Below are 15,306 nucleotides of genomic sequence, written 5' to 3' on the forward strand. Positions count from 1 at the left end.
ATTTTGGAGCCAATAGGTGGATGGAGGGTAATTTTGTACCATTTCCAATACTTTGAGGGTATTTTAGGCCCTTTATCCGATAATTGAAAGCTAAGCGTAATCATTATTTATTTACTTTCATATAATAAATAAATATCACAATAACTAATTAAAAAAATGAAGAAATAACAAAACTGAGATAATACTAATAATAATAACTAAAGATGATTTTAGAACTATTTAAGTTTATTGTTATTATTCTTGGTAGATTTTTGCTTGCATAACGTTACCTTTTTACCTTTGATCATTATTCACTTCATATATACATAGATGTTTCTAGAATTATTTATTCTTGATAAATTTTTGTTAGAATGAAATTATATTTTTATTCTTGGTCATCTTTAATACAAATATATCATCCTATTCATTTTTATTTGTAAAGTTACTTTTTAACATGTTTTTCTTTAATTTCAATCTAATACATATTATTAATTTTGTCACACTAATTTATTTTCAAGTATATTAATTAGAGCCAAAATAAAGATTGAAATAATTAATTCATGATATTGTTATATAAAAAGTAGGCTTTTTTTATAAGCACAATGAATATCACAATAACTCACAAAGGAAAAAAATAGAAAGTGAAGTAATAACAAAATATGTTAATGGTAATGACAATAACTTAATGTTTCTAGAACTATTTAATTTTTTTATTATCATTCTTGGTAAATTTTTGTTAGAGTGAAATTATATTTCTGCCATTGATCATTATTCACTTCATATGTAAAAAGATAATTCTAAAATTATTTATTATCTTTCTTCATAGATTTTTGTTAGTATTAAATTACGTTTTTGCCCTTGGTCGTCCCCCCACTTCACTCTTCTATATAATAATAGAAATTACTCTATTCGTCCATTTTTATTTTTCATGTTACGCTTTTTGAAAGTTAATTAAACTAATTTTTAAAGTTGATTAGATTATATTAATTCGATATTTTAAACAAAAAATTTAAATATTCAAAAACTATATTAAAAGTACTATAAAATGCAATTTTTTGCATATAAATATGATGAAAAATACATCTTAAAATATATCAAAGTTTTTATATATAATTTGATTCTATTTATTCAATGTTATACAAATATAAATATCTACTTGTGCATAGTTTTAATATATAATTTGATTCTATTTGTTCAATGTTATACAAATATAAATATCTACTTGTGCATACTCAAAGTTGAATCACATAAATATAAAATGAGATAAAATTAAAAAATATATTTATATATTATGCCAATAAAATTGTGTCACACTTATTTTGTACCCTTGGTTATTGACGTAATCTTTTATGTTTATTTAAGTCATAAATACCACAGCTGCCTTCCATTACTTTTTCTTTATCAAACCGTTATTTTGCGGCTATATATTGGCTATTGCACTTAAAGTGTCATAAATTTAATGATATATTTTCACCAACAAAAGAATTTAGTTCGATATGTCCCATGCACCAAAAAACATTAAATAACCCCTTTCTCGTAATTAATAAAACACTCACTATATATACCTTCGAATTTCGTCCTATTTCCTCATCAATATTCTACAAAACTCAAATTCCTTTTGTACAATCATATTTTTTCCATCTAATTTTATTACCAATAGTCCAATACTAGTGCATGCTCAACTAATTGATCAACACACAAAAAAGAAGTGTGACAATGCAATATCAAAACACTAGGGCAAGACAAAGGTCATCGTCTTCGGACTCGTTAGAGAGGGTGGCTAGGCTAGCATCAGGAAGCGCGGTGGTGTTATTTAGCTCGAGTAGTTGTTGCATGTGCCATGCAATAAAGAGGTTGTTCTGTGAGCTCGGTGTGAGCCCGATGGTGTACGAGTTAGACCAGGACCCTAATGGAAAAGGGATGGAGAGGGCGCTTTACAAGCTTCTTGGAAACTCACCCACCGTACCGGTAGTGTTCATAGGTGGTGAACTGATCGGATCGATGGATAGAGTTATGGCTTCTCATATTAATGGCACTCTTGTCCCTCGTCTCAAAGAAGCCGGAGCTCTCTGGCTATGACACCCTTTCCTTTATAATTCGTTGTCAAATGAAAGAATTAATTATATAATTTCTATCTTCAAAAATATTTAAAAAATTATTAATTTCCTATTATGTCCTTAGTCATGACATGCTCTTTGTAACCATGAAATGTCTATGTTTAAAGCCATGAATTTTATGACATTTTTTTAGTATGCATGCCGAATGTTTTTTTTTCTTAAATTTCATGTTTAATTAAATATCGATATATAATATAAAAATTGACGTTGGAGTACTAAAAGAAGCATATATGTCAAGATCAAGGGATGTTGCCATTTTTTTGCTTGTTTGATTTAATGAGATTTACAGCAGTAGGTAGGTTAGGTAAAATTAAAATTATCTGGTAGTAATATATATTTATAATAGTATTTATTATGGCAATCTAGTATGCCAGCATGAGTGAAAGTACGTAATTAAATTCTTGGGCTCATAAATTTGAAACGACAAAAATAAAGAATATGTATTAAATACTAGATATTATGTGCCCATATCAGCGCAGACCCAACATATATTAATTTTTTTTTAAAATTTTATGTGATACAAATGAAATTTGAAAAAATTAACTAAATTTTTTATTGATTTTTTAAAAAATATTTTAAATTGTTAATTTATGTACCTTTTATGTTATTTTCTAATAATATGTGTTACTCCATTTTTTTAATTTTATGTGATACAAGTAATTTTAGAAAAGTAAAAGAAATTTCTTATATGATTCTCACATATGTTTAGTTGTCATTTTACTGTGATTCATAGTGAAGGAATATTGATTGTATTAAAGTGTTAAGGGAATACATGGGAGATATATATAGGAGATATAGGAAGGAGTACTAATCCTAATAGGACTAGGATTAAGGAGTACTAATCCTAATAGGACTAGGATTAGTACACAGTAAATACTAATATTATTTTATACTATTTATTTAATACTATCTGTTATTATCCCCCCTCAAGCTGAGCTGAGCGGAAGCGAACGGAAGCTTGGAACTGAGGTAATCGTGCTGTTGGCTCGGGAGAGGCATGGTGAGAATATCAGCCGGTTGTTCTTCAGTGGGTACATTCTGCACAGTCATGGTGCCGGCCTGAACTTCATCGCGAACAAAGAGACAATCGGTATCAACATGCTTCATTCTGGTGTGTAGGACGGAATTCTTGGCCACACAGATGGTTGATTTGTTGTCACAATAGAGAGCAGGAACAGTGTGAGTGGCGCGGAGTTCGCGAAGAATATATGTGACCCACATGGTCTCAGCAGCAAGAAGAGCAAGGGCGCGGTATTCAGCTTCAGTCGAGGACCGAGAGACCTTGGGTTGTTTTTTTGTACACCAGGAGATCAGGTTCGGCCCCAAAAAAACGAGAAACCCCGATGTAGATTTTCTGTCATTTTTATCATTCGCCCAATCTGAATCTGAGAAACCCCGAAGCTCCAAGTCCCCGGGTCGAATGAGTAAACCACGACCAAGAGTGCCAAAAATGTACCTGAGAATGCGTTTTAGACAATGGTAATCATGTTCACTTGGTTGATGCATGCGCTGAGCAACTCGGTTGACAGCAAACTGGATGTCAGGACGGGTAATGGCCAGATACTGTAGAGCCCCAATGAGGCTGCGGAAGTGGGTGATATCGGCAAAGGGGGTGTCGGCTCCATTCGTAGACGAAGAGACTGCCATCGGTGTTGGTTGACTGGTGCATTTTTCCAGTCCAGCTTTCTGCAACAGATCTCGAGCATATTTTGACTGATGAAGAAACAAGCCGCTGCCTGTCCGAGAAACCTCCATTCCCAGAAAATAATGTAACGGGCCAAGGTCCTTCATTTTGAAGGTAGTATGCATAGCTCGAGTGACATCCTGAATGAGAGCTGCAGTAGAGCCTGTAATAATGATATCATCTACATAGACAAGAAGAATGACTGTACCGTGTGCTGAATGTCGAGTAAACAGACTCGTGTCGTGTACGCAACACGTGAAGCCGAGTCCCTGGAGGAACGTTTTCAGACGTGTGTACCAAGCACGGGGGGCTTGCTTGAGCCCATACAGAGACTTCTGGAGTTTGCAAACATGTTGAGGGAAGCGGGGATCAACATAGCCCGGTGGTTGCGTCATGTAGATAGTTTCATCAAGCATGCCATGAAGAAAAGCATTGGAAACATCCAACTGATTGATGAGCCAATTGTTGCGCACGGCGAGTGACAGTACCAGGCGAATGGTTTCCTGCCGAATAACAGGACTGAATGTCTCGGAGTAATCAAGCCCATACTCCTGATTGTAGCCTTTAGCAACCAAACGAGCCTTGTACCTGGAAATACTGCCATCCGCATTGTGTTTAATTTTGTACACCCATTTACAGCCCACTGGGTGCCGCCCATGGGGCTTAGGTACAAGAACCCAAGTTTTCTGATCAGTCAAAGCCTTAAACTCGTCATCCATAGCATGACGCCAATAAGCATTTTTTGAGGCAACAGAGTAGGTTGTTGGTTCACTATCGGGAAGGGGTGTATTTGGTAGTATGGTAGCCTGAAAGGTTTTGGGTTTAAAGATACCGGCTTTGCCACGGGTTAACATAGGATGAGTATTGGGGGGTGACACGGGCGGTGGTGATTCGGGGGTGGCCGGAAAGGACCCAAAACGGACCGGGCTGGAGATGTTGTGGGTATGGGGTGGTTCGGATTGGTTGTGAGTGTGGGTGGTGGTTGCGGGTGTATTGTGGGTGACGGTCGAAGGGGTGATGAGGGGTGGTTGGGTAGTGGGTGGAGGTGTGGGGGAAGGTGGTGAGGGACCCTGTGAGTATGTTGGAAAAAGGGGAAGGACGCCAATGAATGATGTATTTGTGGAGGAGGAAATAGACTCGTAGGGAAACTCATTTTCGACAAATTTGACATGACGAGATATGTAGACTTTATGAGTTTGTGGGTCAAGACAGCGATAACCCTTGGAGGTAGGATGATAGCCCAAAAAAATACAAGGACGGGATCGGGGTTGTAATTTGTGAGTAATATGAGGGCGTAGCCAAGGGTAGGCAAGACACCCAAAGACGCGGAGGTTGGTATAATTGGGAAGTTCTTGGTAAAGGAGTTGATAGGGTGATTTGTTGGAGAGAGTGTGACTGGGCATTCTGTTAATGAGGTAGTTTGCGGTGGCTAGAGCTTCTACCCAAAAGGAGACAGGGAGATGAGATTGATGTAGAAGAGTAACCACCGTTTCAATGAGATGGCGATGCTTACGCTCAGCCACCCCATTCTGTTCGGGAGTGTATGGACAGGAGGTTTGATGTATAATTCCCAGGGATTGCAGAAACTGGCCAAAGATGTTATTGACATATTCCTTTCCATTGTCACTTCGAAAAAGTTTAACATGAGAATTGAATTGTGTTTTGACCATTTTTTCAAAAGTGACAAAGGTGGTGTATGCCTGTGATTTGTGTTTTAGTGGGTACAACCAAGTGTATTTTGTAAAATCATCCACAAAACAAATATAATAGCGAAAACCAGCAAATGAAGGAACAGCAGTAGGACCCCATAGGTCAGAATGAATAAGTTGAAAAGGTGCAGTTGTACGCTTCTCAGATAAAGTAAAAGGTAATTTATGAGATTTAGCAATTGAACAGGAGTCACAATTGTTTACATGAATGGAAGAAAAACCTAATTGAGACATTAAAGAATTTATTATTTGAGTAGACGGGTGACCCAGACGACTGTGCCACAACAGACTGTGGCCATCAGCCGAAAGAGCCACCGGAGCCACAGGAACGCTTTCTGAAACTGGGTGGGCAGACGAACTTGTGCCAGGAAGAACGTACAGACCATGCTCACAGGGGCCCTGAAAAATCACCCTCTTGGTAGTATTGTCTAGGATCTGAAAATCATTAGAGGTGAACAAGAGTGAGCAATTATTGTCTTTTGTGAATTGGTGAACTGAAAGGAGATTGGATTTAATAGAAGGGACGTGGGTAAGGTTACCTAGGTGAAAGATAGCGGTGGGGGTTTTAATGGTACCCGTGCCAGTGTGAGAAATATTAAGGGACTCACCGTTGCCAACAGTAATACCATTGGAGCCATGATATGGATTTGGAGCGTTAAGCTTGGATAGATCAGAAGTAACGTGCATGTTGGCCCCAGTATCCAACAGCCATTCAGAGGAAGGGCCGGCTTGAGATGCATAATTGGCACGGTTATCACTATTTCGGCTCTCCTCATACCGAAACCAGCAATGAACAGCGGTGTGTCCTGTTTTCTGACAGATTTGACAAGTTGGACGATCCCGCTCGTAAGTGCCCTGCCCGCCGCTGGAAGATGACTGCCCGCCGCTGCCGAAGGAGTGCAGGCTGTTGTTGCTGCCGTGCTGCTGACCGTCGTACGGCGGACGACTGCCCTGCCGACCGCCGCGCCCGCGGCCTCCGCTGTTTCTGCCGTAGCCGCCGCGGCTCCCCTGCCGGCCGCCACCACGCCCCCCGCGATAGTTCTGGCTTGCGGTGAGGGCGGTGGCCGGCTCCATAACAGCGGCTTCTCGGAGAAGAAGTTTGCTCTCCAGATCCACGTTGATTTCTTCACTTTTTAGCCACGAGGAGAGAGTAGCCAGGTCAACGGGCGTTGGACTGATGCGAACCGCCTGTTTAATGGAGGAGTAAGCTGATGGGAGCCCCCGAACGACGCACATGACGAGATCTTTTTCGGGAATGATTTCGTTCACGGTGTCGAGGGCTGTGATGATGGTGGAGACCTCGTCTAAATACTCCGCCATAGTTTTCGTGCCTTTGGTAATTGTGTGGAGACGATCACGCAATTGAAAAATATGAGAGTGGGAAATTGATGCATAGCGTGTTGCGAGGGCCGTCCACAGGGCTGAAGCAGTTGTGTAGGATCGGACGTGTTTCTGAACCGTGGGAGAGATGACCGCAATCAAACATGATCGGATCTGGCCATCCACGGCTTTCCAGGCGGCATGGGCCGGATTGGTTTTTTCTGATTTGTCCGTGGCGGTGATGACTGCCGGCGGCGGTTCTGTGCTTCCATCGACGTATTTGAGAAGGTAATTGGCCTCAAGGGTTGTAAGAACGGTGATTTTCCATGTAGGGTAATTTATGTCTGATAATTTTTCGGGAATCAGGGCATGAAGATGCCTGAGAAGGAGTTTAACGCCAGAAGGAAGTGAATCGAGAGGATCCACCTCGGTTGTCATGGCTGCCGCCGCCCAAGAGAAGAGAGGGAACGATCGGTGCCCTAAAGAGAGAGAAAAAAAAAACCTAGAGAAAAGAAGATCTAGGTTTTTCTGGCTCTTGATACCATGAAGGAATATTGATTGTATTAAAGTGTTAAGGGAATAAATGGGAGATATATATAGGAGATATAGGAAGGAGTACTAATCCTAATAGGACTAGGATTAAGGAGTACTAATCCTAATAGGACTAGGATTAGTACACAGTAAATACTAATATTATTTTATACTATTTATTTAATACTATCTGTTATTACATAGTACTTGTTAGTTCTTATGTTATTTTCAAACAAGATGTACAACTTTTTTTTGTTTCGACAAAATAAGGGAGTCAACCAAATTTCATTATATTTTTTTAGTTATATTTTTTTAAAAGTATCTTAAATTGTTACATTGCGTTTTAAGTTTTCTTTTTTATGTAATTTTCAAATATGTAACAAATTAGAAATTAAAACGAAGAATTAAAGTTTTTAAATCATTATATTTCTATATTAAAATGTTTAAATCTTTAAAACTCCACATGTATGCACAAATTAATAGAATGAAGCTAAATTTTTTTTCAAAAAAATAATAATATATGAAAGCTCATTTCAATAATAACACATATATATTTCATTTTTTTATATAAGACTCCCTCCTTTTCGATTTATATGAGCTTATTTTTTATTTCATTTCAAAAAAAAAATAACTTCTGAACTTTAATTTTTTATATAACATATTTAAGATCACAAAATTAAAAAATATTTCAATACACAAAATTTATATATACCTATAATTTTAATTTAATTTTGATTGGTTCCACCTAATATTATACTTGATGTATAATTATTAAGAACTAAGTGTAATCATTATTTATTTACTTTCATATAATAAATAGATATCTTAATAACTAATAAAAAATGAAGAAATAACAAAACTGAGGTCATACTAAAAATAATAACTAAAGATGTTTCTAAAACTATTTAAATTTATTGTTATCATTCTTGGTAAATTTTTTCTTGCATAAAGTTACATTTTTACCTTTGATCATCATTCACTTCATATATACAAAGATGTTTCTAGAATTATTTATTCTTGATAAATTTTAGTTAGAATGAAATTATAATTTTATTCTTGGTCATCTTTAATACAAATATATCATCCTATTCATTTTTATTTTTAAAGTTAATTTTTAACTTGTTTTTCTTTAATTTCAATCTAATATATATTATTAATTTTGTCACACTAATTTATTTTCAAGTATATTAATTAGAGCCAAAATAAAGATTGAAATAATTAATTCATGATATTTTTATATAAAAAAGTAGGCTCTTTTTTATAAGTACAATGAATATCACAATAACTCACAAAAGAAAAGAAAAAGAAAGTGAAATAATAACAAAATAAGTTAATGGTAATGACAATAATTTAATGTTTCTAGAACTATTTATTTTTTTTTATTATCATTTTTGGTAAATTTTTGTTAGAGTGAAATTATATTTTTGCCCCTGATCATTATTCACTTCATATATAAAAAGATAATTCTAGAATTATTTATTATCATTCTTCATAGATTTTTTTAGCGTGAAATTATATTTTTGCCCTTGGTCGTCCTCCCACTTCACTCTTCTATATAATATAATAATAGAAATTACTCTATTCGTCCATTTTTATTTGTCATGTTACGCTTTTCGAAAGTTAATTAAATTAATTTTCAAAGTTGATTAGATTACATTAATTCGATATTTTAAACAAAAAAATTTAAATATTCAAAAACTATATTAAAAGTACTATGAATTGCAATTTTTTGCATATAAATAAAATGAAAAATACATCTTAAAATGTTAGTCAAAGTTTTTATATATAATTTGACTCTAAAAATAGAAACTAAGATAAACAATAGTGGACGAAAATCGGAGGGAGTATGATCTAGTAGCACTATAAACGCCAGCAGCCAACCTATCTATATAGTACATCACTTAAAATAATTTTTATAAATAAAATATCGTCAAATCAATATGAACCAAGTAATTATATAAAATGAAGAGAGTATATAGAAGTATCCTTGTTGGAATTTCAAATATTATATTTCTTCTTACTTTAGTTTCATTATTAAAAACATCGTTTGAATGTGTTATGCTAAAATATTTTATAAAGTATGATTTAGTTTTTGATATATTTTCTATATTGTTTATAAAATCAAATATTTGTATCTTTTTATCGTGGAAATATTATACTTACATCTCTTATAAGATATATTTATAACTAAATGCATTATAATAGAATTATTAAAAAATAAATTAAAATTATGAATAAAGAGTTTTTGCTTATAATTAATCTCTTTTAGAAAACTATTTCTATCCGATTTATAAACTTATCCATCTGTCAATTTTCTTTTTTATCGAACACTTGAAAATATGCAAGGTTATCAAAGGAATTTTATTTTATTAACAAACTCAAAGAGGTAAATACAATTCCTAATTAAAAATAAGACGAAGAAAAAAGAGCAAATGATTTATATACAAAAACAAATCACAAAAAGTAGAAACCTAACTCCTAACTTCACTTAACAAAATAATTTGAAATTCTAATAACTAGCTATTGATACATTGACTATAATCTTTTAGGGATAATGTTTAACTTTTTTTTCCATTATTTGACAAATACTGAATAAACTTTTATCAATAACATTCACATAAAGGACATTTGAAATTATTTTTATAAATAAACTTATTTTGATTGCAAAAGTTCTTTTTTCCCTTCATCATTCTTAATTCTTCTGACTTTTTTATTTTTCCACTACAACAAAAATATCATTAGCGGCAATTAATTTTTAGCCGCTAAATATGGATTTTTAGCGGCAATGGTCACTCTTTGTATATGTCTCTATAACCTTTAGCGACATTGGTTCTAGTGACACTTAACTAATGCCGATAAAGATTTTAGCACTCTTTATTAATATCAATATTTAATGCTACTAAAAGTTATTTTTGTCGTAGTGTTCATGAATATGAATTTTCTGAGTAAATTTATGTTATATATGATGTAGTTTGTACAATCATTGACACTCTTTCAAAAATTAATTTTTTTGATTGAAAAATAAACTGTCACAAATAAGTGGTCTTCTTTTATTTATTTATTAACGACTTGAGTATTTACTTTATATTTTCCTTGAAATATTACTATTTATTTTTCAAAATAAAACTATTTTGGACCAATTATTTCTATTAAGTGCAATAACTAAAATGGACCACAAGGGAGTAATAATTATTATGTGACAATTGTGCAATTTCGATATGTAAAGATGAACTGAACCAATAAATGGGTATTTGTTCAATCTAATTCAAAGTTGAGATGGACTAAGATGGGCTGAATTAAGATGGGTATTTTAAGGGATTTTAGTAAATACTAAATTTGTCGGGACAGAGTGTAATTATTGAATTACACTATGGGATTTCTTAAATTTTTACTTTAGTAATAGGTCATTATAGTACAACTCAGATAACTTGATCATAATTCTTATTAGGAAAAATTACGCAGTTAAACAAACTTTTATTACTTAATTACTCATCATAACTATAGCTTGTTATAATTATCATTCGCGACTAATATTATACATTAATTATGTAGACTGACTTTGAGTTTGTATAATTAGCCACGTTTGTATATGTATAATTCGTCAGAATATACAAATACATATGTATAATATACAATTATCTATTTGATGTACATACACAATTCACCTCTCTCCACTCTCTTGCTCGCCTCTCTGCTCCCTCTCCCAATCTCGCTTGCCATATATAGAAATGCATATGTATTATATATAATTATCTAACCGATATACATATACAATTCACCTCTCTCCCACTCTCTATCCTCTCTCGCTCGCCTCTCTCCTCCCTCTCCCATTCTCGCTTGTCATATATACAAATACATATGTATAGTATACAATTATGTAACAGGTATACATATACAATTTACCTCTCTCGCACTCTTTGCCCTCGATCTCTCGCTCGCCTCTCTCCTCCCTCTAACATGTAGCTACAAATTGTAATTATAAAACCATAGCTATGGAGAATAATTAATTATTTTTAAGTAAACATATGTGAAAGTTCCTCTTATTATTAAAATGATGTACAAGATTTGAGAGGGAAAAAAGTATGTGAGAGAGGAAGTGAAAGGAGAGGTGAGTGTAGCGAGCAGAGATGGAACTATATATATACACGCACTTTATATTTTATGTTGATATATATTTAGAGTGGCTCTTGCCTATAAAATTTAAGGCCAATGCTTTAGGTCCTTAATTTTGGGGCTTCAAATTTCTACAAATAAAAAATTATGTATTATTTTTTTCATGAAAATTTTTTATATATTTATTTTTATGAAAAAATCAATTATTTATGATAAAAAGTACATTTTTAAAAATACATATATTATTTTAATTTTCTTAGCCCCATTAAAATATAAGAAATCAAGAAAAAAGTTGTCTTGCATCATTACATTTCTTTGCTGACATTCACATTATTTATTGAAAGAGTTGGTTTTGGTTCTTGTGGAATCAAACTAAATAGAAGATGAATTAATATGAATATTTGGTAGGAAGATAATTAGTACAAAATACAAGTCAAAGATTGTATCTTGGTAGGTGAAAGTTAGGCAAACCATAAAATGGTTTGCTATCTTAACCTTGACAATTTTGACACATAGTGATGTCATGGATGACATCAATAGGATGAATTTATTCCTATAAATAGGTAGCTCTTAATTCATTTTCAAATCATCCTTTCACTTGCCTTCTCACCTTCTAAGGCATTGTGTTCTCTCTCTTGTAGTATTTCACTTATATTCTTTGTATAGTGAAATAAATATTGGTGCAGTTGTTCTTTGGTGGACGTAGGATCATTTTGATCCGAACCACGTTAAATATTGTTGTTCTTCCTTGTTCTTTAGTTTCACGTTTCCGCTAACAATTGGTATCAGAGCAAGGTTCTGTCTGAGTATGCTCTGTGGTTGCAGCACAGTCTGAACTTCCACATCAGAAAAGGATTACTTTGGTTTTCTGTAGTTCCAAATACATTGTAGTAGAAAAGGAAGAACAAGTAAAAAAAAAATGAGTTCCATGAAGTTTGAAATTGATAGATTTAGTGGGCGCAACAACTTCAATATCTGGAAAATCCAGATGATAGCGTTACTGCGGAGGGAAGGTTCAATCCATGCTATTGACGGAAAGTACCCCGATAAGATATCGGATTCCGACAAAGAAAAGATTGAAGGAGATGCATTGAGTGCAATCCAACTGTCCCTTGCACCTAACGTACTTTGTGAAGTGAGTACAAGTACCGAAGAGACGGCCAAAGAGTTATGGGAAAAGCTGGAAGGGCTTTACCAGGACCAGTCAGTGACAACAAGGATGTTGTTACAACGGCGTCTTCATACATTTAAGATGGATTCAGGTACTTTGTTGCAAGACCATCTAGATGCGTTCAATAAACTTGTGATGGACTTACAAACTGCTGGAATTAAAAAGGACGAGGAGACACTTGCATGTTCTTTACTATTTTCATTGACTTCAAAATATCGTGATATTGAGAATTCAATGATGTATAGCAAACAACCTATTAAACTTGAGCAAGTGCGGCAAGCACTAAACTCTTGTGATGTGCGGATGCATTTTGAAGGAGACAAAAGTGACGAAGCTAGTGGACTCTTTGTAAGAGGTCGTACTAGCCAAAAGGGAAGGAGCAAATCGAAGTACAGATCAAAGTCTCGTGTGAACAAAAAGAATGCGGAGTGTTGGGGCTGTCACAAGAAGGGGCACTTTGAACGAGATTGCCCTATGTCGAAGTCCAAAGAAAAGGCGAGTGCATCCATTGTTGAGAAAGTACATGATAATGATGATGATTATGTACTAACAACATCATGCAATAATGGAGTCTATGACAACAAATGGATCTTAGACTCTGGTTGTACTCTGCATATGACATTCCGAAAAGATTGGTTCAGCAGCTATGAAACAAGCAGAGGAACTGTATTAATGGGCAATAATGCAACTTGTAAAATAGTTGGCATTGGTTCAGTTCATGTTCGCTGCCATGATGGAATCATGAGGACTATTACAGAAGTCCGTCATGTTCCTGATCTAAAGAAGAATTTGATCTCCCTGGGTACTTTAGATAAACAAGGCTATAAGTACATGAGTGAAGGAGGAACTATGAAAGTGACTAAAGGGTCTTTAGTCATGTTGAAGGCCAAGCTGGAGGATGGCCTCTACACACTTGCGGGAAGCACCATTATTGGCTCTGTAAATGCATCTACAGTGCAGTTATCTAATGATGACAAGGCAAAATTATGGCACATGAGACTAGGCCATATGAGCGCACGAGGATTGGAGATGTTGAGCAACCGCAACCTTTTGAATGGTGAGAAGATCAGCACACTTGAATTTTGTGAGCACTGCGTCTTAGGGAAGCAGAAAAAGGTCAGCTTCAGCACTGGCAAGCACAAGACGGGAGGGGTGCTAGACTACATCCATTCAGATTTATGGGGTCCCTCTAAGCTTCCATCAAAGGGAGGAAAGAGGTATCTTCTCACATTCATTGATGATTTTTCACGAAAGGTTTGGGTGCGTTTCCTGAAGACAAAAGGTGATGCTTTTGAAGCATTTAAAGAGTGGAAGATTTTGGTTGAAAATCAAATTGAGAGGAAAATCAAGTATCTTCGCACGGACAATGGCTTGGAGTTTTGCAGTGAAGAGTTCAATGATTTCTGCAAGGTTCATGGGATCGCAAGGCATAAGACGGTCAGGCACACACCACAGCAGAATGGAGTTGCCGAGAGAATGAACAGAACTCTTCTTGAGAAGGCTCGTTGTATGCTCTTACAAGCTAAGATGTCCAAAGTATTTTGGGCTGAAGCAGTTCATACTGCTTCTCATATTGTCAATCGGTCTCCAGCATCAGCGATTGACTTTAAGACTCCGAATGAGGTCTGGTCAGGTGAACCCTCTAACTATTCATACTTGCGAATATTTGGGTGTCCAACTTATTATCATGTTAATGAAGGTAAGCTTGAACCAAGGGCTAAAAAGGCCATATTCGTAGGGTATGTTGATGGAGTAAAAGGGTACAAACTATGGTGTTTGTCTTTACTCAAATTTGTAGTTAGTAGAGATGTTACCTTTGATGAATCCTCTATACTTGATCCTCGTAAAGTTTCTATGGAGTTATCTAGAAACGAGAACAACGAGCAGGTGGAGCTACCGGTGGAGCTTACCAAGAAACGGGATCAAGAGACTCAAAGTGATGAGTCAAAAGATGCAGAAGAACTTGCTTCCAATGAACCATACACAATTGCGAAGGGAAGGGACAAAAGGCGGATACGGAAACTGGAACGTCTTATAGAGCAAGAAAATCTGATTGCACAAGCGTTCGTAGCTGCAGAAGAAGAGATTAAGGATCTCGAGCCCTCTTCGTATATTGAAGCAACTTCTTGCAAAGATGCTGCACAATGGCAGTTGGCCATGATGGAAGAGATGGAGTCTCTTCACAGAAATGAGACATGGGTCTTAGTTAAAAGGCCAAAGGGGATGAGGACAGTTGGATGCAAATGGGTCTACAAAAAGAAAGAAGGTATTCCAGAAGTGGAAGCTGCTAGGTTCAAGGCGAGATTGGTTGCAAAGGGTTTCAGTCAGAAGGAGGGAATTGACTACAATGAGATCTTTTCTCCAGTCGTGAAACATAGCTCAATTCGCGTGCTGCTAGCATTGGTTGCACAATTTGATTTAGAGCTTCAACAGCTTGATGTCAAAACTGCTTTTTTACATGGTGATCTAGAAGAGACAATCTATATGGATCAGCCTGAAGGTTTCCTAGCTGAAGGAAAAGAAGACCATGTATGCCAACTGAAGAAGTCTTTGTATGGTTTGAAGCAATCCCCTAGACAGTGGTACAAGAGGTTTGATGCATTCATGACTACACATGGATTTTCGAGGAGTGCATTTGATAGTTGTGTGTATCACAAGAAGATGTCTGGTAACTCTATGATT

The 15,306-nt window shown here is 35.3% G+C and overlaps 1 protein-coding gene across 1 annotated transcript; it reads left to right on the forward strand.

The window, feature by feature from the left end:
- Positions 1-1,550: 1,550 nt before the first annotated feature.
- LOC107030317 (glutaredoxin-C1-like) lies at positions 1,551-2,242 on the forward strand. The gene has a single exon (XM_015231637.2). It carries the CDS (start codon positions 1,696-1,698, stop codon positions 2,056-2,058), a length of 363 nt encoding a protein of 120 aa, XP_015087123.1. The 5' UTR covers positions 1,551-1,695; the 3' UTR covers positions 2,059-2,242.
- The last annotated feature ends 13,064 nt before the right edge of the window (positions 2,243-15,306 follow it).

The sequence above is a fragment of the Solanum pennellii genome, chromosome 1 (genome assembly GCF_001406875.1).
Source record: "Solanum pennellii chromosome 1, SPENNV200".
In the NCBI taxonomy this organism is placed as follows: Eukaryota; Viridiplantae; Streptophyta; class Magnoliopsida; order Solanales; family Solanaceae; genus Solanum; species Solanum pennellii.